This window comes from Astatotilapia calliptera, chromosome 13 (genome assembly GCF_900246225.1).
Source record: "Astatotilapia calliptera chromosome 13, fAstCal1.2, whole genome shotgun sequence".
Classification (NCBI taxonomy): domain Eukaryota; kingdom Metazoa; phylum Chordata; class Actinopteri; order Cichliformes; family Cichlidae; genus Astatotilapia; species Astatotilapia calliptera.
In genome coordinates this window covers 27,728,753-27,755,174 of record NC_039314.1, presented here as the reverse complement: position 1 = coordinate 27,755,174, position 26,422 = coordinate 27,728,753, and the positions used below count along the sequence as shown (strand labels likewise).

At 40.2% G+C, this 26,422-nt stretch overlaps 1 protein-coding gene across 2 annotated transcripts in view; it reads right to left on the bottom strand.

The window, feature by feature from the left end:
• Positions 1-26,422, bottom strand: part of nrg3a (neuregulin 3a) — a 344,868-nt gene that overhangs the window by 32,995 nt on the left and 285,451 nt on the right. For both annotated transcript variants that reach the window (XM_026189294.1, XM_026189295.1), the window contains one exon: positions 9,095-9,118. In XM_026189294.1, coding sequence (XP_026045079.1) covers positions 9,095-9,118 — 24 coding nt within the window. The remainder of the gene's footprint in view (positions 1-9,094; positions 9,119-26,422) is intronic.

The window sequence follows — 26,422 nt, the reverse complement described above, 5'->3', positions numbered from 1 at the left end:
GTTCCGAACAAGTAAATCATAGTTGCCTTCAGATACATTAATAGGCAATCAATCAAGTTTTATTTAGCAAGGCTCAGACCTTGGAAAACAATGACGATGACAGGTGTTGAGGTTTTACGTTGAGGTGATTGAGACAAATTTTCACCATGGATGGGCACGAATGGCCACTTTAGCGCAAAAAAAATAATCACCACTCACAAAAATCACAGCCGCGAGCTGAGGAATAAAACCGCAACACAGCTGCAGCCACTACGTTTTGCTCAAGGGCATCCTGACAGCAGTCAGCGAGGGAGAGTGTTACTAATTCACAACCACATCAATATTTTTAAGCCTGTCAGGGAATTTAAAACAGGGATCTCTCGGTCCAAGCATTTCACAGCAGCCTTTAAGCTATTGTGTACCCCACAGAAATCGCACAACCGGTCGTACATGCAATATATCATTTATAATCCCTAAAAATAACAGATGTTGCAGAACCTATTAGTGTCTTTTCGGTACATTTTTCCCTTCTCCTCTGTGCCATTATTTCTCTCCCTCCATCTATGTCTAAATTATGTCCGGGGCCAGTGCTGTTTAGATGCTGCTAATCAGGCTGCAACAGATTTGCTCATTGGCTACAATTATGTCAGTAGAGGGAGCTGGGGCACATTCGGTTGGCTGCAGGGACGGCAGAGCAACAGACACGGAGGCAGGAGACCAAGACGAAAAGCAAAGGTGAGGAAAAATCAACCAGCCAGGTGCTAGTAAGGAAGGAAGATGGATTTTTATCTGATAAATCCAGCGTATTGACTGATCTGGCTGCCACTGTTTAGCCTTTTCAGAATTTACAACATGCCTGAAGAAAACTGGGTGGTAATTAATGTGTGTAGGGACAGAAATATATGAATACATGCATTCACAGCTACGAGTTGAGTAGAGAAATGGGCAAAACTTCAGTATATCACACACTGTCTGGCTTATATTTACATATGCATACAGCATTTCAAGTATTTGGTTAGTCATAAATATGTTTTTGGCTTGTCCAAGGTCACGCAATACCTTAGATTCCCCTCCCACGTGCTTATTTGGTCACACTAGCTGTACACACACACACACACACACACACACACACACACACACACACACACAACAAAAAAACACCCTCTCGTGATATGAATTAATCATATGGCTCATGAGAGGGAAAGTATGTTCATGTTCCATCTGTGGAGTCGTGAGGTCACATCTTCTATTACTTTCCACTTGAAACCTCCACTTCTGCACTGCAGAGCCCTGCCGGCCACTTATTCACAGCCACATTATAGAGAAATATGATCAATATTTTACACTAAAAGTGGCAGCGGCAGTAATATAGAAGGGCTGCTGTGACCTTTTTTGTATGTAGTCATATACATTCATAGCGTGTTTACAGCTGCTATACACTCCACACAGTTGAGTGTGCCAGAAAGATAAGCCGGTAAGAAATGGAGAAAGAGTTGGAGAAATACAATTTAAGTGGGCTTATGTGAAATAACTGAATGGGAAAATAAAAATGAAAAACTGTGCGCATTTCCTACTTAAAAACAAAACAACTCAGATTTTGTGTGCCGACTCTTTCAATCATTATCCAAAATGATTGAGTTGAGCTTCATTATGAGAAATGACCAGCTTTCTGTTACATCATACAACATGCACACCTATGTCCTGAAGAGCATGGATGCTCAAAATAAGCACAAACAATTACAGTGCAATCAAATAGCGGGTGAGAGCACAGTCACAGACACTCACACACAGAGGAGACTAAAGTCTGGCGACAGAGAGAGGTGGCATTTTGACAGCATATCTCTCAGGCATACTGACTCTGAGCCCTGATGAGATGGCTGAAGTCTGCCTGGTGGAGTTCATGACATATAAACAGAAACAGTGGACAGTAAAATGCACTTGGCAGTTCTCCAGCACACACATTTCCATCAGTAGTGGCCCTCTCCTTTGGAGTGCTTTTGAGCCAAGTCCATTAGGATCGACTCAGTTTTCCCCTCAAAAATCACTGAAAGTTAAAAAAAACCAAACAAACAAAAAAAGCTCTTGTGCATTAAGAGATTTCAATTTTTTTTCTATCCAGGCAGTGTTTGCACATTGAATCTTACCCTTATTTTAGTGACAAAGGGTGCCAGATTAGTGAGTAATTCAAGGATTTTAATCTAATACCAAACATATGGACAAGTCAGGCAGCTGGCAGGCACCGACACTGTCAAGGACTGTTACAGATATTAGGTGAAAGACTATTCAGTTGTATTTCATTTGTACAATTATGGAATAAACTGTGGCCTGGAGTTTGAAGGTAGTAGAATTTAATGCTGATTGGCAGCACATTGGATTCAGTCCAAAGTTTATATTGTTGCAGAATTTGGATGATTGATTGGTCAAACAGTCAGTGTTGGCATACTAGCATAGAAGCTACTGATCAACCAGGTTTTGAGACTACCAGAAATGGAGGTAATAGAAAGGATGGACTCGGCCCCTTTGATGTTACTCATTGTTTGTAGACTTTTGCTGTGAAGCCTCAACTCTGCTGTTATGTTGTTATGTTGCTGGAAAGAGAAGTGACCATAATTGCATGAAAAGTTCCAATGCAAGTTATCAGCAAAGGCTAGCAAATATGACTGAGAATGTGCATCTAGACACTGTATGGTAGCATTGCACATCGAGCTAATAGTGCTAAGTACAATAAAAATAAAATACTAGAATTTCTCTCATGAGAACTGGAGCACTAACTTCTTAGATGAACTGATGGGACAGTTAACGATGCAACAAACCATAATATTTGTCAGACAAAACTCCAAAAGACACCAATACCACAAACAGGGTTTAGCAATGCAGTTCAGCAGCTTGAATTTTCAGACCCTCTAGGGCAGTGTTTCGCAACCACTGGATGTGCCGCGAGAAATGATCAGGTGTGCGGTGAAAGATTATCCACCTGATTGGTACTCTAATCCAGCCGTCCCCAACCTTTTGTGTGCCACGGACCGGTTTACGTCTGACAATATTTTCACTGACTGGCCTTTAAGGTGTTGCGGATAAATATAACAAAGTAAAACCAGTACAGGTGACAAAATAAGAAGATTTATTCACAACACATGGGAAAAGACCCAGGGAAACCGAGTTAATGATAAAAATCATTGAAAAATAACAATAAAAACCCTGAAAACCATACATTTTACATCCGAGCCTCAACTCTCGTGGCCCGGTACCAGTCTGTGGCCCAGGGGTTGGGGACCGCTGCTGTAATTGACCAGCGTGAGTAATGGGCAGAACAATTATATTCTTTTCCACTAGAGGGCAGTACAACTTCTTACTCCAATTAAACGGGTTACCAACTGCCAGTAAAACAGAAGAAGACGAAGAAGAAATGACATGGTCATGCTGCAAGTGAGACAACACAGCACGTCATAGCAAAAGATAAGTGTTTCAAAAAGAAAAAGTAGTCAGTCTGACCTGAGTCCTGGAGAACATTCGGACCCAGATGAAGGCTCGTGCATGAGTGAGAAAAAAAAAAGGTATACTGGGGACAAAGCGAGCCAATTCCGCTATACCGGCTTCACGGAGAAAAATGATCAATATGCTTTTTGCGACATTTTTGTTTGGTGGTGTGCTGTGTGATTTTCTAATGGGAAATATGTGCCATGGCTGCAAATGGTTGGGAAACACCGCTCTCGAGGCCTTCACCTGTTCCATTTTAAGCCTTAATAAAACCCCTGTACATGGGACATAGGAGTCGATGGAGACCGACTCGCAGTGGCCATTCAAGCAACTGTTTTGGCATTGGTTCTTGGCTTCATCTAAAACAGGTAAAATGGTACCAACCTTGAGACAAAGCTGCAGACTGTTCACCAACAATACAATCAGAACAAACAATGAAAAAGAAAACAGTGATTTAAATACGTTTAACACACAACTGTAGATTGATTCATTTTCAAAAGCCCAAATAAATTCTGATATTTAAAGGTTCAGCCCTATGAGAATGCTGTTTTAATCCTTTAAAGGTAGTATTTGGTTCCATAATGATGAGATTAAAAAAAACCTTTTTTATATCATAATGTACATTATGCAGTTCCATTTTGATTCTTAAGTCTTGATAACAAATTTGTCTTCATCTTATGCTCCACATTGTTTTATCAAGTTAGATCATTTATTACGAGTCCATGTCAATGACAGCTCGGTTGCCCATTGTCACGGGCCGAGACGGTTACATAAAGTGCACAAGAAGAGTTTGTTACTGTCAAAGCGCGGCATATAAAGATGAGCATTCTGATACCAACGATGCTCTGTTTATCACATGCCCCCAGTCTAGGCCATGATAAATGTCATGATCATTAAAGACTGACATGGATGGATGAATGGAAGGAGTGACATAAGAAAAAGCAAAGATCAAAGGATGCAGACAGAGTGTGGGATTATGTTGCCATTTCTCCGCAGCTCTGAGCATTAGAATTTCCATGTGCCGCAGCACAGACTGCTGATGGTGGATAAAACCTTTATTATGCAGGCCTGCCGTGCTAGAGTAAACATGCTCTCTTGGCTGGTCACGGTTCTTTCCTCTATTACTTGGATAGCTTTATTCACCCATTTACAGACTGAATCTATTTAGGTGACTGGAGATATTGTTATCGCTGGCAATTTTCTTTCTTTCTATCACTTTTTTTTCTTGCTTCTCATAATATTCTCTCCTGTCCCACAGCCCGGAAGATGTTACTGTAGCTCAGTATGTGCTGGTAGTAGCCATTCTTCTGTGTGCTGCCTGCCGTTTGGCTTCTTACTGGCACTAAAAGGAGAGAGCTCATCGCCCCGGCTTTTCCTGGCTGGTCCTTCTAGTGTGGCATGAAATTGATTTTAACAAGCACTTTGTTTGGATCCACCATCAAGCACCACAGATTCTTTAACCCTTCAAATTCTCATGCCCCAGTGCCTGAATGCTATGTTTTTGTCTGCCTGTTTTTGGTTTGGTTGGTTTACGGATAGATTTGCATAACAATTTTACTAAAGGCTGACTTCAGCACAACTAAAGGATAATTAACTTTGATGAATCTGGATGCAGAAGCTTTTTGGATGCATTATTCATCAGTGTCAGATGACGATAGCAAATAACAGGGCCAATTCTCCCATGGCAATTTTCTTAAAAAATAATGGGACATATTACGGAGTATTTATTTATTTTTTTATTACTAAAAATTCTCTAATCCTGAACCTATAGGAAAAAAAAGGTAATGTTTCTAGAAGCAACACCGATTTATTCAAAAAGAGCCAAGTTGCACCACGAGGAATTCAAAACCCTTCACAGAAAATCTCAGTATAATGAAAATAAATGAAATTGTGATAGAAAAGGGATCTCTGGGAAGACACCGGAGTGATTGCAGTTTATAAATTCCTCTCTGTCTTTCTTCCCTTGTGTTACTTATCTCCTTTCTCTTCTGTCATACCAAACAACTCGGGCTTAATATTTAGCATTCTCAGTGCATTTTAGTTCTCGGCTTACCAAAGTTGAGTGAGTGATTTAAAAAGTTTTTCTACCTCGCCAGTTTCTATCACGATGTGAAGTAAATGACAGAAAGAAACAAATGCGTCCAGCTAGGTCTGTTCGCCTTTGCTAACCAGCCTCCTTCCAGCACAATCACTCGACGAACCCTCTGGAAGGAAATTGAAAATCAACATGACTTAAAATACATCTACTGCCCTTCAAAAGTAGCTGCTTGTAACACTTTCTTCAAACATTGATTTACAAGTCAGTGCAAAAGCTTCCAGTCACAGCTCAGTCATATTAGAAATATTGATGACCACATGACTGACTGACTGGATGCTGTCAAATTTGTCAACTTCTGCCAAGTAACCAGAAAATATATTAAGAGGAAAACTGGATCAAAGAATTCCTGAAGGTGGTCTCGGCTCAGGGCTTCAGGCTGTGATGTCCTCGGAGGAGAGATTTCTCCTTTTAACCCCAGAAACTGAGTCTCTTGGAGGGGAGAAGTTCATTCTCTATAAAACAGGCACAAAGCTTCAAGTTATCTGTAAAACTAACCACAACTGGGTTAAGATAAGATAACCTTTATTATCCCACACGTGGGGAATTTGTTTTGCTACAACAGAAAGTGGACAGTGCAATGTTATATAGCAAAATATATATAGCAAAAATTAAAACATCCATCCATCCATCCATCTTCATCCGCTTTAACCGGGGCCGGGTCGCGGGGGCAGCAGCCTAAGCAAAGAGGCCCAGACCTCCCTCTCCCCAGCCACTTCCTCCAGCTTATCCGGGGGAACACCAAGGCGTTCCCGGGCCAGCCGAGAGATATAATCTCTCCAGCGTGTCCTGGGTCTGCCCCGGGGCCTCCTCCCGGTGGGACATGCCTGGAACACCTCACCCAGCAGGCGCCCAGGGGGCATCCTTGTCAGATGCCCGAACCACCTCAGCTGGCTCCTTTCGATGTGGAGCAGCAGCTGCTCTACTCTGAGCCCCTCCCGGATGTCCGAACTTCTCACCCTATCTCTAAGGGAGAGGCCAGCCACCCTTCGGAGGAAGCTCATTTCTGCTGCTTGTATCCGCGATCTTGTTCTTTCGGTCACTACCCACAGCTCGTGGCCATAGGTGAGGGTAGGGACGTAGCTCGACCGGTAAATTGAGAGCTTCGCTTTTACACTCAGCTCCCTCTTCACCACGACGGACCGGTGCAGCGTCCGCATTACTGCAGCTGCAGCCCCAATCCGTCTGTCGATCTCCGGCTCCCTTCTCCCATCACTCGTGAACAAGACCCCGAGATACTTGAACTCCTCCACTTGGGGCAGGAACTCATCCCCGACCCGGAGTGGTCACCCTTTTCCGGCTGAGAACCATGGCCTCAGATTTGGAGGTGCTGATCCTCATTCCCGCTGCTTCACACTCGGCTGCGAACCTTTCCAGTGCGAGCTGGAGGCCCTCACCCAATGAAGCCAACAAAATTAAACCCCACATGTTAATATTTACTTGTTTGTATGGCAAAGAATGCCAAGTTTGACCAACACATTCTCATCTTTGGAGTCAAGTACTGCCGTTCTGTCAGCAGCTGCTGGCATCACAGAGACACGCTGGCAGAGGCAACATTGGACACAAAGAGATAAAAGTTCTCTTTTAAAAGAGTGACAAAGTCTGCCTGAGGGGCGGCAGTTTCAAAGTCATGGGTTTGTGAGTCAGACCCTGTCATGTTTGGGTGATTTGTGTTTTGCACTCATGGATTTCTTTTACTTTTGCTCACTTTTTACATTTGTTTTCAGTCGCTGGTAACATTTATGGTCGGGAATAAATGTGTCGCTTCTCGACAGTTGTCAGATGATGCTTACGGCTACCCCATGTGTTTAAATGTGACTTCGTTGCTGTTTATAGTGATGCCAGTGACATCTGGTGTAGGTTGGGGCCCAAGATTACATTTTTTTTTAATCTCATCTCAAACACTAATGTCTTCATGCTAGAGCTCCCTGCAATCCCTCAAACCTTTTACTTGAATGTTAAATTTACTCCAAACTAAAAATCTGTTTATTTATTATTAAGGGCGAGTTTCTCAGCAGCAACTGAGATTGGTCCTTTTTAATCCTCAGATCAGAGCCTTTTTGGTCAAATGGTATCTATAAATCATCCTGTTGTTGATGCAATGTGTCTTAGAGTGAAATAACGATTTGCTATCACTTGCTATTGACAGAAAGGATGGGGCAGTTCAAGTGACAGTTTGTAGTTTAATCTACTATGTAAAGTATATTTTCTCACTTGCATTAATGACAATAATCTGTGACAAAGAGCATTACAGTAGGTCTGTGCATTTCTTTCCTTCAAAGAGCTTCCAAAGGCACAGACACTGACACACCAGGATTGAGTGTGGGAGGTTCTTATCTAGCCGCTGCTTAACACAATGCTGGGGGAAGACGTTGGCAGGACTAGAGACGTCAGCTCGGCAATGAAAATGTGGCAGCCTGAACAATGTTGCAGAAGCATAAAACCTCTCGCTGAATATAAATGGGGAAACCTGCAAGATAGCTCTGTAGAAAATATCATCTGTCACTGCCAAGTTTGCATAGTCTAAGCAGGTTTTCTAAAAAAAGCTTTACTTCGTTTGACTGCTTAGGCAGCGATCGGGCAGCTGAAAGAGATGCAGCAGTGCTTGTTCTTGTGAAATTTGACTTTGAGCATGTAGATGCTGTAAGGCCAGGCAAGAGGAAGAGCATTTTCCTTGATACTACAGAGATTTTTTTTTTAACCTAAAGAGGACACATTTTGAGAGAGAGTGAGGGGCTCTGGTTAACAAGTTTCATGTCGTTAACTAGCGCTTCTCAGCTGTGATACCCGACACAGAGTCCGCGAGAGCCAAAACCGGGAGCGAGCAGCTTGGCGAAGACGAGGTGGAGCCGCTGGCATCTATCCTTCACAGCCTCGCAGCGTGTGCATGGGAAACGCACACTAACATTCAACACACAATCGCTGGAAGGATCTCATCAAACTCACATTAGGGCTTCAGACACACACTTTGAGCATGTGCCATGCATGCGCACACATACCCACACATACTAATGAGGAGTGCGACTGGTAACGGTGCCAACATCACAAAAACTCCCTCACTGCACCCTGCACGCCTCTCTGTTCTCACTGTTTCCAAGGAGACTGCAGCACATTGGTATTCTGGTGGGACACTTCATGAGCAATTGTGAGAAAAAGAGAGAGATAGTGCAAGAGAGAGAAAGAAAGCAGAAAGATAGAAATGGTGCGGGGAGTAAAGATACGTAAGTACATATGTGTAAGGAGGATAAAAACAGATTAAGACAGCGTGTAAAATACAGTGCAGCACGCACGGTTGACGGCAGCTAATATGTTAATGTATAACTATAGATATATTTGTATTCACCACAGCTTTCCTGATTACATTTCAAATTATGTCACAGTGCCATATGTAATTAGACACATCCAACTTATGCCGTTTGCTGGCTGTTATGAACAATTTGTTCTGTATCTGAGCCCTCAGAGTGTATTGTTTATCCAATATGAAAAGCGGTGATGTTTACAGTTATGACTCAGACAGATGCAAGACAAGAAAAGCTTCCTTACCCATAAACTCGATGCCCAAGTGATCTGTTGTTTCACGCAGCAGGACGGAAGAAGGAGAGAGAGAGAGAAAAGAAAACAGCTTTTATTAAGAATTGCGTACAATAGCATTGTGTGTTATGTGTGTAAGTCATCTGTTGTCACAAGAGGTCAGAAGACAATAAATGACACACATGCGTGAGGACCCTCAGAGATAATAATGCTGGATCTGAACTAACCTCGTGCTTAAAGGCCCAGAACTCTTTCAGTCGGGTTCACGCTATGAACACCGCAGTTGTTTGAAAAAGTTGTTATATCCTCTCCCATGCACAAATCAAGAATTATTAACATTTGAACAGATGTCTGATGACAGTATTGTGGGCTTTGCTTGTGTTTCCTGCACCCTGTCAGTCAAATCGGATCAAACCACAGACCAAAGGAATCACAGTAACTGGGATCCTAAGCGATAAACTTGGCTCAGAGATTTGAATCTGTCAGTATCATTTTATACTTTACTCGGTTTACTCGGTGGAGAAAGAACACTTCAGTAGCCTCACATGTAAGTGGTGTTATTTACTGTCATTTTGTACCAATGAGAACCAAACCAAGCAGAGATCTTAGCAGAACTACTACAGCTCACACTGTTCCAGCTCTCAGGCTTTCCTTCCAGACTAATATTTTCTTCATCACTTCATTCAGATAAAATGCTTTCTAATCTTTTACCTACAGCTCAGATTTCTGACCTTGACATTTCTGCAGACACAAGTAAAATCGACAGATGCTGGAAAAAGGCTTCAAGGCCACCAATAGAATCCACTCGTTACAAAGAAGAGAGAAAAAAAATCACTATCAGTGTTCATCCACAGCCTAAAACTGTCTAGTTTTGACTCTGAACAAACACATTTTGTCTTCACCAAATTGCGATCACAAATATAGAAAAGTGTGACTTAAATCTTTCCTGCCTGTTGGCATCTGGCTTTACAATTGGTCCCTCTAAAGCAGCGGTCCCCAACTCCCGGGCCTCGGGTCCGTGAGTCGTTTGGTACCGGGCCGCGAGAGTTGAGGCTCAGGTGTGAAATGTCTGGTTTTCAGGATTTTTATCGGTTTTCAGCGTTATTTTGTTATCGTTTTTATCATTAACTCAGTTTTCCTGGGTCTTTTCACGTGTGTTATGAATAAATCTTCTTTTTTTCGGTACCGGTACTAGTTTTATTTTGTTGTATTTAGCCGCGACACCTTAAAGGCCGGTCTGTGAAAATATTGTCGGGCATAAACCGGTCCGTGGCGCAAAAACCACGGTCCGTGATTGGGGACCGCTGCTCTAAAGTACACAATGCAATACTTGCACCCCCTTAAAATCACACCCTCTACAGAGAAAATTACAAAGTCAATATAAGAGGGGGCACCTCAGTGTCAACTATATATATTTAATTTTGTGTAATACATTGGGATATTTATAATTAGAGGCATTTGTATTTATTTTGTAACTTTGTTTAGTTAATTGAGTTAATTAGTTCATTAATTATTCTATTATCTAATCATAGTTAGAAAATGTTAACCAATAAGACACAAATCAATTAAACTTTTCAACATTTCAGTCATTAGTGTTGATTTCTACCAAAGTACTGACTTGGCAGTAGTACCAAACCCAGGTCTAGTAACTTCAGCTGTTTTATATGTTACACGATGCACTGATAGAACTTATTAAATACAATGTTTGATTGCCTTTTATTTACTTTAAATCGCTCACGCTGTTTTCATAACACTAACCAAAGTACTTTCCTGACTCTAACCACTCAATCCATTCAAAACCAAACAGTTCTGTACCAGTCATGCTGCACTTAAGTATAAACTAGAGAAACAAATTAGCTGTATCAGAGTGTATTTAGATGAAAAATGCACATTTAAACACATAAAAATATCACAGCCAACCAGCACACCTGCGAACTCATCGAAATGAATAATAAATTGAGGATGAAATTCATTCACAAACTTGAGCTCAGCCACGGTTACAGTAGATCAGCGGATCCTGCTGCCAACCCCCATCCGCTACTGGCTCAGCTGATACAGCTGACACATGCAGATGGTAAATATCACGTTAATAAAACCAATTCAAGCTTCTTTCGCCTCCTCACAGAGTTGAAAATGTCTTTTGAGAAAAAAGTCGAAATGTGGAAATTATTGTTGTTGTTTCAGGACAAACTGCCATGGCTGCCATACCTTCTATACGGTCCTCATCTCAGTACTAGAAATCAAGGAAGAGGCATGAGGAGAGAGGATTTGAGGCAGGAGGCATTAACAAAATGAGACATCCTTGCTTCTGAGCTGTCATTTTAAGACAGTGTCAGTGTAGAATGAGGAGTGCACAGCTTCTTAATCGGTTCATTGTGGGGTTTTTAAGACTACTACTGTTATTTATGATCTCTGTCAGATGAGCATGACAGTGTTCATGAAAACAAACCGTTTATATTCAATTCCCAGTGTGACACAGTGTGACAAGAATGCACACATAATATATTTTTCTTCCTTTAGTCATCACACCCACAAATGTTGAAGGGTAGAGATGATTTCCTTTGATAACCAACACAACCAGTGAACAATAAACACATGTATTTGTAAAATCCGTCTACCACCATGCTTTAAAGATTCCAGCTGTTTGGCACAGCTGTTTTGTATGACATGGTTGAAAAGACTTTCTCAAGGGGCACCTGGTCATCCTCGATATCCTCGTCTTACAACTCTTCTCTCTATTGATTGCTCCCGTCTCCAGATACATTTTAGAGCCCGATCCCGATATCCATCTTAAGACCTAAGCACAAGAGCATCACAGAGGGTACCTAACGTCTCCTTTATATACAGCTGTGAAGTCCAAGAGCACTTTAGCACATGGCTTTACATACTTTACTGACTATCTAAAGGGATGGAGACTGCATGTGTTTTTAAATATATTCAAAGCTCTTTTCTTATAGCGAGAACGACAGGTACCTCATTCTCTCTAGTATTTTTGTCATGTTTCTTTACTAAATAAAACTTGAAAAACAATAATGTACAAGCATGGTTTGTGATAAAACATGCTGCATTCCTGTAATTTTATGTCACCTTTCATCCTGTAACCCTCAAGGAGTCTTCTTTGTATACAGTTTTCTTTTAATGCCTGTGTGGCATCCCTTAGTAGTGTAACAACGCTGTGAACTGAGGGTAAATGCATATGGTAAAGTCTGCAGAAATGCAGACTTACGAAAGTGTGCATGAAGGGCTCGAAATGTTTCTTGTGGTGCCCTTGCACACTTTGACAATGGTACAGCCCTCAATAACTTACTGTAACAGTGACTCAGTGTGGACACTGAGACTGAGCTGACGAGATGAGACGTTCTTGAAGGTGATTCACAGAGTGAATGAGGACAGAGGATAGAGGAGACAGGAAGGCAAGGAACAGAGAAATGAGAAAAGCCCTCTCTCCATGCGTGTCTGTCTGGGTGAAGTTCCTGAAACTGACCAATCAACTGGCACATCTGAAACTCATCCTCTCATTAAGATCCAGCAGTATTTGAACCTTAAATTTCAGCCTGTTCAGTCCTTCTACATGGCACTGACACTGCAGCTGAACTAGCTGTAGTCTCTAGTCACAGTTTGCAGTCAAGTTGTCTCAAAGTTATGCCTTCTTTCTGTGTCATGGGTTGCTCTCCATTGCTCATCAGTGTGCCAATTGCCTTGCACGCTTTCCACCATCATCTCTTCCTGGATAAAGCCTGCCTGTCTGACTCTCTGCTCCAATCAACGCCCACCAGCCAGCCTTTCTCTACGCTCTTCCCACTGGTTCTCCTGCCAGCTCTAACCAGCCGTGTACCAAGCCTCGTCTGCTTCCACTCCAAACTATCGCTACTGATGCAACATCTCACCAAAGGTGGCCAGTGTTGCAGGATTCCATTAGTAGTAAAATAATACAAAAAGATCTGTTATTTTTAACCATTTCTGTTTCTTATTTACAACTTTGTGCTTTTAAAGAGCAGAATTTCTTATTTCATCCCTAAAAATCGGTTCATGACTTCCGTGAAAAAAAAACCACTGCACAAATAGTCAAGTAAAATGACACCTCTGATTAGATCCAATTTCAAATGATCACTCTCACACTGCCACATATTATACAAGGATAACAGACAGGAAAAACTCCTGTCACCGACTAGTAGACATAATCTGAAGGAAGTGCAGATGTCTGTGGTGTTACCGATGGCTTCTCTCGCACTGACAGTGACTTTATCTCCTAAGTGGCCCTGTCCTACATCTTAGAGTGGGTGAGCTGGTCTTTCTAATGCGAAAATCTCTGTCCAATCTGCCCCCAGTCTTATCGGGCAATGTTAGCACAGATGTAAGCGGATCATTTTTCACTTTGCCGGTGACCCAGAGACCTCTCTCCAATGCCTTCTTGATTTCTCCTTTCAAAAAAGCCTGTGATGCAGGACATGAGGAGGTGAACGAGATAAACAGTGCAGTAAAAGCTTTTGGAATAAGCTGCATTTTACCAAATATTTGGCAACTGTTTTTAATTCCCAATTTGACATCAGAGAGGTTTATTTATATATTTATTCATTGATTTTATTAAAAAAATGCACAATGTTTTTCTTTATTTGCAATTCTGGTAGACAGTTAATCTCCATTTCTTTCTATAATGACACACGTGCACGTATATTTTTAGCATCAGTGACCTCGCTGATATCTTCACAGCTACAATAAAATGATGGTGTGATCTGTTCTTTGAAATTCTGCACTTTTTCATCCCTTTGGGTAGAGCTATAAGCGCTGTTGCTGGGTTGGAAACTCAATTTCCCATGGAGCTCAAAGAGAAGAGACTAACACTAAAGCTGCCAAGGTTTGGGATTTCATTTTCTGTATAGCTTGGTTGGTAGAGTATATATCAGCACCGGCACTGTCAGGATATAAGACTTAGTTCCCACTGGGGCTGGCTATACTCAAGATGTATGCACTTCTGCTACTGTAAACCACATTAGCTGGAAGAACCCACAAGGTGTTGTAAGTTAAATACTAGAGCAGGGCGATATGACCAAAAATATTTATCACGTTATACATTTGAAAATTTGCGATAACGACATAACTGACGATATAATTGACACTAGAAAAAATACTTTACAACTCCACAACTTTAGTGCAAAAAACCCCATCAATGTATGTTCACTTAAACAAGCAGCTGTTTTTTTATGTGCATTAAAGTTATATAAAAATGTAACAATGCAAATTCCTTGCTGACAGTTTAACCAAAAGGCATTTCCAGTGGAAACTGGCCGACATATCCTCAGCATAACCATGTATAATATCCACAAAACTTAAAAAGAGGTTAAACACACAATACGGTAATATTATGTTGAAGCACTGTACGTATCACTCCGCGAGGCTCCTGCCTACGATAGCTGTAATGCTCCGACAATCCATCAAGCGGTGCGGCTTCGTAGCTTAGCAAAGTCGCACTAAAACATTTGACAGATTTTCGAGCGCCGTGTACGACATAAAATCATTTCGAGGTCAGTAAGCACAACCAGAATTCATACATAAGGCACACGGAATTATAAGGGGCTCTGTCGATTTTCAGAAAAATCAAAGGATTGATTTTAAGTATGTTGTATTTTCCAAACAACACGGTAATAGCGACGGCCTGCTAGCATGCTCTACCAAAAATAATGCTTTGTGTGACGGACGAAAGCTAAACCAGTTCCACATCACTGAAGCTGCAGCATTTTTACAAACCAATTCTGGTTCATCTGTTTCATTTAACGATCCGCTTTCGCTCTTCTCATTCTGTGTCGCCGCCATGTGCGTATGTAAAGAAAGGCACTGCGCATGCGCGCTTTACCCATATTCTATCACGATATGTCATTTTCCTATTGTTGCCCAAAATTACACCGGTATTACCGTGAACAGTATGATATAGCCCAGCCCTAATAAATACTTTGCTCTGCAGGAACGGCCGCACCTGATGTCACATCTGATCGGAACAAGACATCTTTTCATTCATTCATTCATTCATTCATTCAAAAAAAAGTAATCTCTAAGAAGCATTATCAAAGAGAGGAGCTTAAATACACACAATCAAAAAATGTTGCAGATGTGGAAGAATTGTGAGGCTCCAAAACGTTGGCCCCCTGTTGTAGTGTGAGAGAAACTCACAGTTGACCGTTGTAATAACCTTTCATATAAAGATAATTGGATACATTTTCTGATCTTTAGCTTTCAGTGTGATGGCTGCTACAACCTGCACCTACTAACCAAACAACAGAAATGAAGAAACTTCTAGCTGGTATCATCATAACACATGTAACAAATGCAATGCAAAGAGAGATTGCTGCAATCTCTAGATTGAGTCTGTAATATTATCTTACAATTGATAAGATGCAAATCACAAAACACAACTTGCAAAAATCTTACAACGTAGAGACGCTGAAGTACAACTTCCATATTTGAGGACAGGGAAAAGAGGATGTGAAGGACATCCAGAATATTTTGTTTGATGAAATGGTCAAAACTGCAAATGAAGGCTGACAGCTGAAAGTACTGATTCTGAGGAGGAAACAAGAAACAAGACAAAATCCATTTCTAATTTTGTTCCCAATGATAGCATTTTGCAAAAATATGATATATACAGTGTATAAAAGGTGAATCAGCTTTAAGATAAAATAAAAATCATTTTTAGTAGAGGCAAAAAAAATGCCACAGTGCAGGTGCTTCTTATTTTCAAGAGTATTATTTAAACACAGCCAAAGCTGCTGCCAAACCACAATTAGGACGAGTATTTTTTTCTATAATTGAAAAACCAATGTATTCGTTTAATTCTGCTCAAGTGCTGTTGAAAACAAAAATGAGACAATGTCCTTCAAGCTTTTAATCCTTTTCATTTGTTGTCTCCTGGGAAAATAAACCAAGCATCCCCCCCTCCCCGAAAAACGTAAGAAAGTGGAAACTCCCCACTGTGTGTGTGTGTTTGCAGCCTGAGGAGTAGGCAGGTGTGGGTGGCAGGGAGTCTTCAGCATGTTGCCCTACTTCCTCTCCCTGTGGGCACTCATATGTTGACAGGGATGGTGTGTGTGTGTGTGTGTGTGTGTGTGTGTGTGTGTGTGTGTGTGTGTGTGTGTGTGTGTATTTCCACCTCTGGAGTGAGCTTGACAATGGAAGACAGATTAGCTGACCTCCACAGGGACACACACACACAAACACACACAGTTGTTTTACAGACTGCATTAATTTGAATTCACTACCATATACATCATAAGGCATTAAAATAATGTAAAGAATAGATTTAGGGTTGCTGATTAATTAAGCACAGGACATAACGGGGCATGAACTCCACGTACACAAAAGAGGAGTGCAATCAGAGTATCTTTTATTCCTGACTGAAACATGATGAGCATAGCCTGGCTGTCTATTCTCCTCTCGTAAAAGCGGTGACCATGGTTGGGTCCTTGCTGTTGAAAAAAAAAATCCAAATGTAGCCTTTATCAAAGTAGTGAAAGTAAAAGTGAGTTAAGAGAAAAAAAAATGATAATAGGATTTTTAATCAAAAGGAGAAAAAAGTCAAAATGAACTCTTCTAGAGTTACTCATCTTGTGATGGATGCAGATTAAAAGCTGTAATACTGTCTGACTGAATTTAACTCATTAGGGCACTTTAATTGACGGTTTTAGGATGTATCTGCAGGACTACCTAATTTTCTTCACATCTTAGCCACTGATGAGGGAAATGTCTCTATTTCCAGTCATGTTTATTGTTGAGCTTGTGACATGTTTAAGGTTATTTCACTTCTATGAATACTTCGCCAAAGGTCGGGGACTTTGCTGATGTAAAACTGATTGCAATGTGGCTTATCTTCTTTTTAAGGTCATGTTGAGCAGCTCTGTGCCACTTCCAGTGCAGCTGCTATTTTAAGATCTGACCACTTGCACTTGTCCATCTGTGATGTGGGCTGGATTTCTTTTACTGTGTCAGAATGGTGACCCCACACTCTGAATATCATTTTGGGAAAAACAACATGTCGTGAAGTCATGACGAATCAAATCTGGTAGCAACGTAGGATGGTGAGAATTTTTTCGGTGTGAAAAAAATAGTTTTTTCAGTGTGCTGTGTGCAGAGTGACACAAACTACAAATTTGTGTGATGCAAATATTTCGTGTCAGATTCTTCAGGAAATAATACTGCAGCATTAACAGTCTGCCACTGGGGGACGAAGGAAGTATGCCCCTGGTCACGCTCCACAGCTGAGTGCTACCTTTGGGGTTGGACACTGGGAACTCTTTCACTGAAAACTGCTGTTTAGTATCTGGGTCATGACTGGAGACCATGCTCTTATCACGACTGATAATCCTCAGCATGAAAATTGATGTTGATGTCTGCTCCCTGCAAGCAGCGACTGTCAAGTTAGAAGTTTATGATGAAATCGCGAAAGCAGAAGTGGATGAGCTTACTAAAAAAGAAAGTGTAAGGGGTGCACAAGAACAACGTCAGCAAAAGGGAGATTGGAGTTTTGCTTTGTTCTTTTAATTTTTAGCATTAACTTAGTAAATTTAGTAGATTTAGCATCTAGCACTTTCTGTTTCAGTTCGTTAAGAATGTGCCATTAAGGAAACAAGACATTACTCCAGAACAAGTAGCGACGGTCTTTCCTAAATAGAGACGATACTCATGCTGCAGTTTGTCCATCTGCACTCCAGTAGACACAATATCACAATCTTCATCGTTCTTATTTCCCTCTGTCAGATAAAAAAATGAATTGTTCCACAGATGGGCTTGAGGGAGCGAGTGCATCATATTCATATCTCAGACTGACTGATAGCTTCACTCTCCATGTGTGCAGAACAGAGAATACGTTACATGCTATTTCCAATTAGGGCTCAGCACTCTTTAGAGAGCAGGAAGTAAATTGATATTTGACAGATGGCGGCTCTGTAGGACTGGAGGGAAAGTAAATGATGACACTGCCTTGTCCACTATTCAGCTTTGATGAAATTCAGTATGGATAAGCCACATAATCATGTGATGCAACAGAGAATCTGGGTTTCTCAATTTGGGACTCTCTTGCTTTGCATTACACAATATTATGTCATTTACAAGTTTTTGCAGGTGTGTTTATGCGCGTTCTGTGAGATAAAAGCCTATTCTTGTGCAAAGAAGTAAACACAAAATCTATTCTTTAATGTACTTAATATAAAATTCTATATTTGTAATATTAATAGAAAAGAAAAACTTCAAAAAAGCTACTTTGAATTTAATAAAAAATAAAAAACAAAAACAACCCCCATAAATAAATATATAAAAGATGGACATATTCATTGTTTTTTTTAGCACCATCACCGCTATCTTTTTAAAAAGTTTTGTTCAGAAGTGACAACATTTAGATTAAAGGGCGGAGTGCTGATGCTAACTTGCAAGTTAGCAAGCTGCATCCGTAGACACTGTGATGTCAAAGTGTGAAATATCTGCTAATTGATGGCATATTAATAACTTACAAGAATTTCAGTCATCAAAACTGGAGCACATACTTGGACAAGTTGTTGGTTTGGTTAACCACCAAACTAGCTATGTTAATATTGCTTAACTACCAGTGCGTAAGTTTTAGAATTTACATGGGTAAGTTACATATATGTAAAATCCTCTAAAACGACTTTGTTCTGCTAACGTCATTGCTAAAACTGGACATTTTAACATAGAAGTCTAGGGGAATTGACTAGCGCTTGCTCTTAAAACACAACATTGTCAGCAACTGGGAAAATAATAGCATTCAGTCTAAAAGTGGTTTACTTGTTTTTTTCAAATTGCTTTCACACATTGCTTCAGATCACAAGTCTGCCCTGGGCTGATGGGAGGCATCCTGTTCGCTCGCTGCAGCCTGACAGATTAACGGCCGTGAGTGGAGGGTGTTTAAACATCAGCGGACTATCCGCTGAATTCCAGTCTTTGTTGAATTTAAATCCAATCTTTCACTGACCTGCTTTATCGTTTCATCATTTGTTCTCCCCGCCTCGTACCCCCTCTTCTTTTGTTGTTTTTACCCAAAGTGGTTGCTATAGTAACAAGGTATGTGCATCTTCAAAAGTGGCGGAAAGTCTTTCATCTGAGCAGTCTGCTCTGCATCCATAAAGAAGAGTGGTCCAAACAATAGGCTGGGGCTGGGGTTGCTTATTTTATGCCTTAAACACACTCAGCGAAAACTATGCACGACTGAGCAATAAAACCAAAAGTCTTGAGTTGTTTTCATTTGACCAAATTGTATGACCTGAATTATCACAAAACCCATAAAGCTGCCGAGCTATTTAACATCCTTTAGCTCACTGTTTTGGTTTAACATTTAGTTCAGCACTCTCATGAATTAACCCAACAGCTGTTTCACTCAGCAAGAGCTGATTTTTAACTAACAGACTGTGTGTATGTCACATTGAAACCAGCGATTGCATGGCAAAGCTGCATTTCTAATGCCTCTGAATTTGCATTCTTGGCCAAAGCCTTAATAAAACAAACAACCTGCAACAATCACTCACACACCTTTATGTTTCAGTAAAATGCAAACTGGTGTCTCTGTATATATTATATTTTTGAGTACAGGGGGAAAAATGACACCTTCATTCTCATGTGCTATAAGGAGCAAAACTGACTTTTATACCAGGCTGTAAACATGCTTATTTCTGCAGCTGGCTTTTGAGTCACTTTTGGAGCCTTTAGTGGCCACTCAGGGAACTACAGTTTGTGCAGTTGCTACACTGGCTTCATTTTTAGAGCCAAATAATATCCTTTTTTTAAACTTTTCAAACTGCTTTCTTTCTAGCATCTATCCTTGTCTTTTCCTGAGAAATGTATTACTTTGAAAGCTTCTGTTGGGCAGCATGGTGGAGGAGTGGTTAGCACTGTTACCACACCTCTACAGTCTAGCCGGAGCATTTCTGTTCTCCTGTTCTGTCAGCATCAGTGCTCTCTGCGTACTCCTTCCACAGGCCAAAGGCATTTCATTAGAGAGGTTGGGCTAACTGGCGATTCTAATTTGCCCACATGTGTGAACGTGAGCGTGTCTCTGTGTTAGCTCTGTGACAGACTGGCGATCTGTCCAGGGCGTACCCTGGCTCTTGTCCTATGGTAGCTGGGATAGGCTCCAGCCCCACTGTGAATGAAATGGAAAAGCAGAAAAACATGAAGGGATAAAAAAGAATAACTATAGATCAAGAACACGGCAGCTTCAGATAACCAGTATCAGATGGAAATTCTTCACTATTACAACTGTCAGACTCATCCAAACTGTTATTTTTGGTTGGGAATGCTTGTCACGCACCTCAAATAATATACAAAATGAATAGAAAAATCAGGTGAGATCTTGTTTCAGTGAATAATATATTAAAAATAATTCCCTATCCCTTCATTAATGCTGGAATGTGGCTAGTAAAGGGAATAAAGAATGCTCATTCTCTATAAACTGCACATTTTTCACCAGTCTAAACACAGTAGTGCTTCGTCCTTGCATTTGTGTTTAGCTGATGGAATTGCAGTCTTCGCTTTCATTCGACAGTGACCTCCCTCAAATTTGTACCCTGCGTACAGCATTAAAACAAAGTGACACAAAACGAGACAGAGAGGTCCAACCATAGGAGACAACAGCTTTTAAATGACGTTACTTTTGTTGCGAGGACTTGGGTTGAAATCACTTTCACTCTCAAAATTGGTTGACTGAGCCCTTTTTGAATTGCAGAAGGACAAATTGTACACCAGGGATGTTTTTTGAAAGCCTTGAAGTTAAATGGGCCTGAAGTGTATTCACAAAGAGAACTGTTTATGAAAGCTGGAGAAAAAGTTATGCACATCCTTCCTTCACTACAGAACAAATTCTAAATGTCAAAAAATGCTGTTTAATCCAAAGTTTGAACATTTCGCATGGTGATGGGACTTTGTATTATTTAGACACTCAGTAATTGGTCCAATCTGTTAAGGCCGCTGTGCATCATCTGTGCTGTTCAACTCATCAAAATGAAGACATAAATAGTCAGCAAAACTTCTGAGTCACCGCGGGAACGCCTACAGGGAGCTGTCAGTCATCACTGGGGTCGCATCACTGACAACGCATCTTCCTCTCTAGCCCCCAGATTATAATGTACAAATCCAACCCTTGAATTACATGTTTGAAGATTCACTTTTAAATATTCCATAACACCATGTACCCTTTATATATTGTTTACTGCCATTTGTCTTCAACGGATGATATTTCCTGTTATTTTGTAATTTTTTGTGTGATTTATCTCTTTGATGTTTTCCCTTTTCATCCACATGTATCCTTGCTTGTTCTTTTTCATAGTTCCTTTCCCAATAAGGCTAGGAAAATAACCTATTCAGCTGCGGGCTGAAAGTGTAGGTGGAAGGAGTGACTCCACAGGTTATGGAAGTGGAACATTAAAAGGAAGAGAATTATAGCTCTAGAAAAAGAGTTGATGATTTGGGTCTGTTATTCAAAAAAGCATGATGTAATGTGTTGCATTCTGGTTTTATTGAGGCTCGTGACAGTACAAAAAAATCGATCCCTCTGCTTCCTTGAGATTGGATTTCTTTTTGTGTGACTGTTAAAAGTCATTTTAAAACTGTGATGTGTTCTTTCACAGACTTGATCTGCTTGGGCTGTCTGGTTCAGAGGGTGAGGCATATAAGAAGTGAAACAAAGAAGAAGATTTAGAGTTGTGGTTGTGGTGTCAATTTAAATTATTACCACCCATATCACAGAGAAATTCGGGTGCTGTCTAAAATGCAAATAAAAATGCAGCACAATGGTTTTAAATTCTTGTAAATCCAGATTTTATTTACGACAGAAGAAATAAAGCATCCGAGGTTTAAACTTAGACATTTAAAAAACTAGCTCATCTTTGAATTTGACGGTAACAACATGTCTCAAAGTTGGAATGGGGCCATATTTACCCCTCTGTAGCATCCTCGCTTCTTTTAACAACAGTCCATAAATGTTTGGGATCTAAAGAGATCAGCTGCTGGACTTTTGGGAGAGGAATGTTGTCCCATTGTTGTCTGATATGGAATTCTACCTGCTCAACAGTCTTGTTTTTTCTTTGTCATATTTTTCTCTTCATAATATAAAATGCTTTGAGGCGCTACATAAATAAATCAAATTGAATGATGCCACAAATGTTTTCAACAGGTGAAACTTCTGGACCTCAAGAAATTCGGGATGGAGACTCTTCTATGATGTCATGCTGTTGTAATAATTGCAGTATCCATATGTGCAAGCTGGCAACTGAAAACAAGCTGGATGGTCTCTCTTCTCTTTAGTCCAGCCATGTTTTTACAGAAGAATTTCACATTCTGTTTTGTGACTACAGATGACAGTTGTCCACTTTTCCTCAGTCCATTAGGCTTTGGTCCAGAGAAGAAGGCTGTGTTTCTGGATCATATGACCACATTGCATGGCTGAGCGAACTGTAGGTGCAGTTTTTTTTTACAGATTGATAAACCGCTGTCACAAACTCTCCTCTCTCACATGCTTGTTTCATTTGTAATCATATTACTCACCTGTTGCTAGTTAATCCCAAATTTTTTGAGACATTTTGCTGCCATCAATTCAAAATGAGCGAATATTTGTCATGAAATGTGATGTTTAAACATTGGATGCATTTCTTATATTTTATTGTGAATAAAATATGAGTTTATGAGATTTGCAAGTCATTGCATTCTGTTTTTGTTTCCACTTCCACAATCCCAACTTTTTTTGGAATTGGGGTTACATATTCTCTATGGTGTTAAAAATAAAAAACTTCAAAGGTAAGTATCTCTGAACGACCTCTCCTCAGACTTTCAAATTAATGAGTTGGCTTTCAAGTTAACTTTGTCCTAGTATAACTCACAAAACTGACGATATTTCTTTTTTATTATGAAAGATTTGTGAGGAATTCAAATTTAGCTCCCATTGCATCAGCATCCAGGCTGCTGAAAACCTGTCAAAGAGATTAATTTTATTTTGATATGATATTATATGCCAATTAGTCACCATGTAAATTGCCGTTCCCTAATTATTCTGTAATTTATCACTATTAAACATCACACAATTTTAAATGGCAGAAATATGAGCTATATTTCCCCTCAGTGAATTTACAAGCGTGTACTGTTGTCTTAAATAATCCAAGCTTTTATTTGCACTCTCATCAAGAGACTTGGAGTGCAAGGATGGCAACAAAAAATAAACATACCAATTAAAACTCAAACCAAACAAAAAATATAATTTTTGAAGACTCAATCTGTACCATAAATTATAATCTTTGCAGATATTAAATTAAAATCAACACCTTTAAAAAGTTATCATGTGTGCTGATTAAATCACAGTTGTAGAAAAGTGAAAGGAGCAAGTGAGTTAGCCAGTCTTTAGATGTAGCAATGCAAGGTTGGTAAGTGTTTTTGGAAACTATAAGGAAGGAATAAGAAGAGGGTGGCTCGCTGGCAGGCATCACAGGGATGAATGAGTAAGAGAGGAGGAGGTAGGGAAGAGTAAGCAGTTCCCACAAGCACTGAAATAAAGGAGGAGGCAGGGGTGGAGGAGGATGAAAGAGGCAGGCAAGAGATGTCAAAAGTGAGTTTGGGTAGTTCTGGTAAGTGATAGGGAGAGTTTAAGTTTTAAGGGCATAGTGAGCGAGAGCAAGAGTGAGAGAAAGAGAAGGGAAGGAACAGGAGAAGGTGGAAGAGAGTGGGATGGAGACAGACAGAGGGCAAGCCATGATTCAGCAGGGCAAGGCACATGTCATACACTTAAGTCACATAGAGTTTCGTGACTGTCACCCCCCCTCTCTCTCTATGTCTATCATCTCTTTCACTCTCTATTTCATTACCCAGAAATAAGTTGAAATGGCAGATAAATAACCAATTCCGCTACTCTCCACTTGGGCTTTTTAAGATATGCTGATCCAAACTATGTGAGAGGCTGCTTATACGGAAGGTAGATAGTATAGCTCTTCAGGAAGTTGGTGAAGCCTTTGGATTCATGAGGGATTTTTGTCCATGAAATTTCCATTTGGGAGCAAATAATAAAAGTGTGCACTTACATCATTCAGATTTCCACACACACGTAAATGGTCTGGCCTTTAGATAACACTTGTTTTTCCTTTGGAATACAAAAAAGGTTTTAGCACAAAGCCACATTCAGCCATTCATACAGAAAGCTGGATGCAGGGTTCAGTATTCTGGCAAACTCCACTCATACTCACGGACTGGAGAAGCCAGGGACTGATCCATCAATCTTCTGACCTGCACTATCTCTAAAGCCACAGCTGCTGTCCAAGCTACTGGCCAACCAGCTAGAGCAAATTTCTCTAGTCTTGCTCAAGTAGATGAGTTACTGGAGGGTCTGGGGTCTAGGGATCAAACCTTTGGACCACTCACTCGACCACCTAAGCCAAACATTTATTTTGACTCCCAGTGTTTCAAACTGAACTTGGATCCAGGCATCCTAATTGTTCAGGCGTGTCTGATTTTATCCAGCTATTTAAACGATTTAAGTGAGCTGACTAGTATGTCAACGGTCCCAGCAATCCCTCCCAGTAATTGATATTCCAATTACTTTGCCAGTTGAAAATATAGATATATAGAAGGCTGCAACATGAGCTAATGGAAGTTAATGTAATAGGAAACATGGAAAAGCAAAAGTTAGCTCAACAATAGTCCAGGTTTATAACTAAATACAACTGAACTGAAGCATAACCATCAAACCAAAAGTAAGTAATTTAGTACCATCAGTGTTACAATACTGCTAATATTGCCTGTGCAGCAAATGAGTAGAACTTTAACTGCTGAGAAGAGGAAAGTCTCCAACTTTTTACACTTAGAGGCTATTATCTTATAATGGTACATCCTCAAGTTGTGCGTTCAAAGGTTAACAGATTTGTATTAAAATGATATAAGGATACAAGGAAGGAGGGTAAAAAATCTTGGGATAACAGAAGTTACTTTTATTCCCACTTGCCATTTAGTATCATTCTGCCTTTTGTTGCAGTGCATTTTAATATGGCCATATGACCTGTGCACTGATCCCCGATCAGTCCTTTTGTTCTTGGTAGTTTAATGACTACAAGAGCCACATCCAGGTGAAGCAAAAAGCAGGAAGCACATCTTAATATACCCATGAGCTAATCTTCATTCATGCTAAGCAGAAAGGGTGTAATGAATTCAGTCTTATAATCAGAACGAAAGAGGGAATAAGACAGAAACAAAGAGGAATATAGTGAGAAAGAAAGTGGCTCCAATTTAGAGCAGATAACTTTAAATGAGGAGTCCATTGTTTGTCCATAGAAGCGAACAGCAACTCTAATGTTATTTCTTTGGCTTTTTATTAGGGTGCATACTTCAGTTAGTTACACGTTCAGTTTCTCTATTATTTTTAACTGATGAAATGGAGCAGTTTTGTTCCAGGGATACAAAAGTGAAGCAAACTGGGAAACCAGTCATATATATATACAGCATAGTAGGGATTTATTTTTTACTATGGCCAAATCAATGGTGGTAAATGTATTTAAACAGCAACATTATGCTATGTAAAAACACTTTATCATGCTTCTTGCAATTCCTATCATTGAAAGTGTAATCAAATTTGACTCTAAAAACACAAAATTTGACCCAGAAACTACTTAAAATGAAAAATAATAAAGATGCACATGATTGCAAAACTGGTCTGAAAAATACAAGTATGAATAACTTACTGCATTTCTGCATTTAGTTTTTAAATTTTCACATAAACAGAAATTACCAACTAGAATTGACTTAAACTTCTTAGATTCAATTAGAGGCCGAGTTACATAAGAGAGCTGCATTTCTGTTCTCCCTCATAAATAAGCCAAAGCAAATCAATTGGGCTTGGCCTTAATTATTCTTGGTACATTTGGTCGTACATAATGTGAACTGCACTTAGTGATACCTCGTACTATTGATTAATCATAGGCAGGGAGAAGCATTCAAAGATTCTGTGTAAGTGACGGCAAAAAAGTGAGATTCAAATTGTTGAAACAAACAGGATCCCACTGACAGAAAATGACACCAACCTCAGTTGTTAAGCGGTAAAGCTTTCAAAAAGGAGCATTAAAAAGCCATTTGGAGAGGCCAATTTCAAGTAATTTTGTTCTACTATCTCCCTCATCCAACTGTTCCATCACAGAGGTCTGCTCACCATTAGCACGTTCTCCACCTGCATTTGTGGAAAGTTGTCATAATCGTTTAAATCACTGCGGCAGCTAGGAAGGCTTTAGATGAGACAGTTGTTTAAAATCACCAAAGCTGTCTGGTTTATTACACACACACACACACACACACACACACACACACACACACACACACACA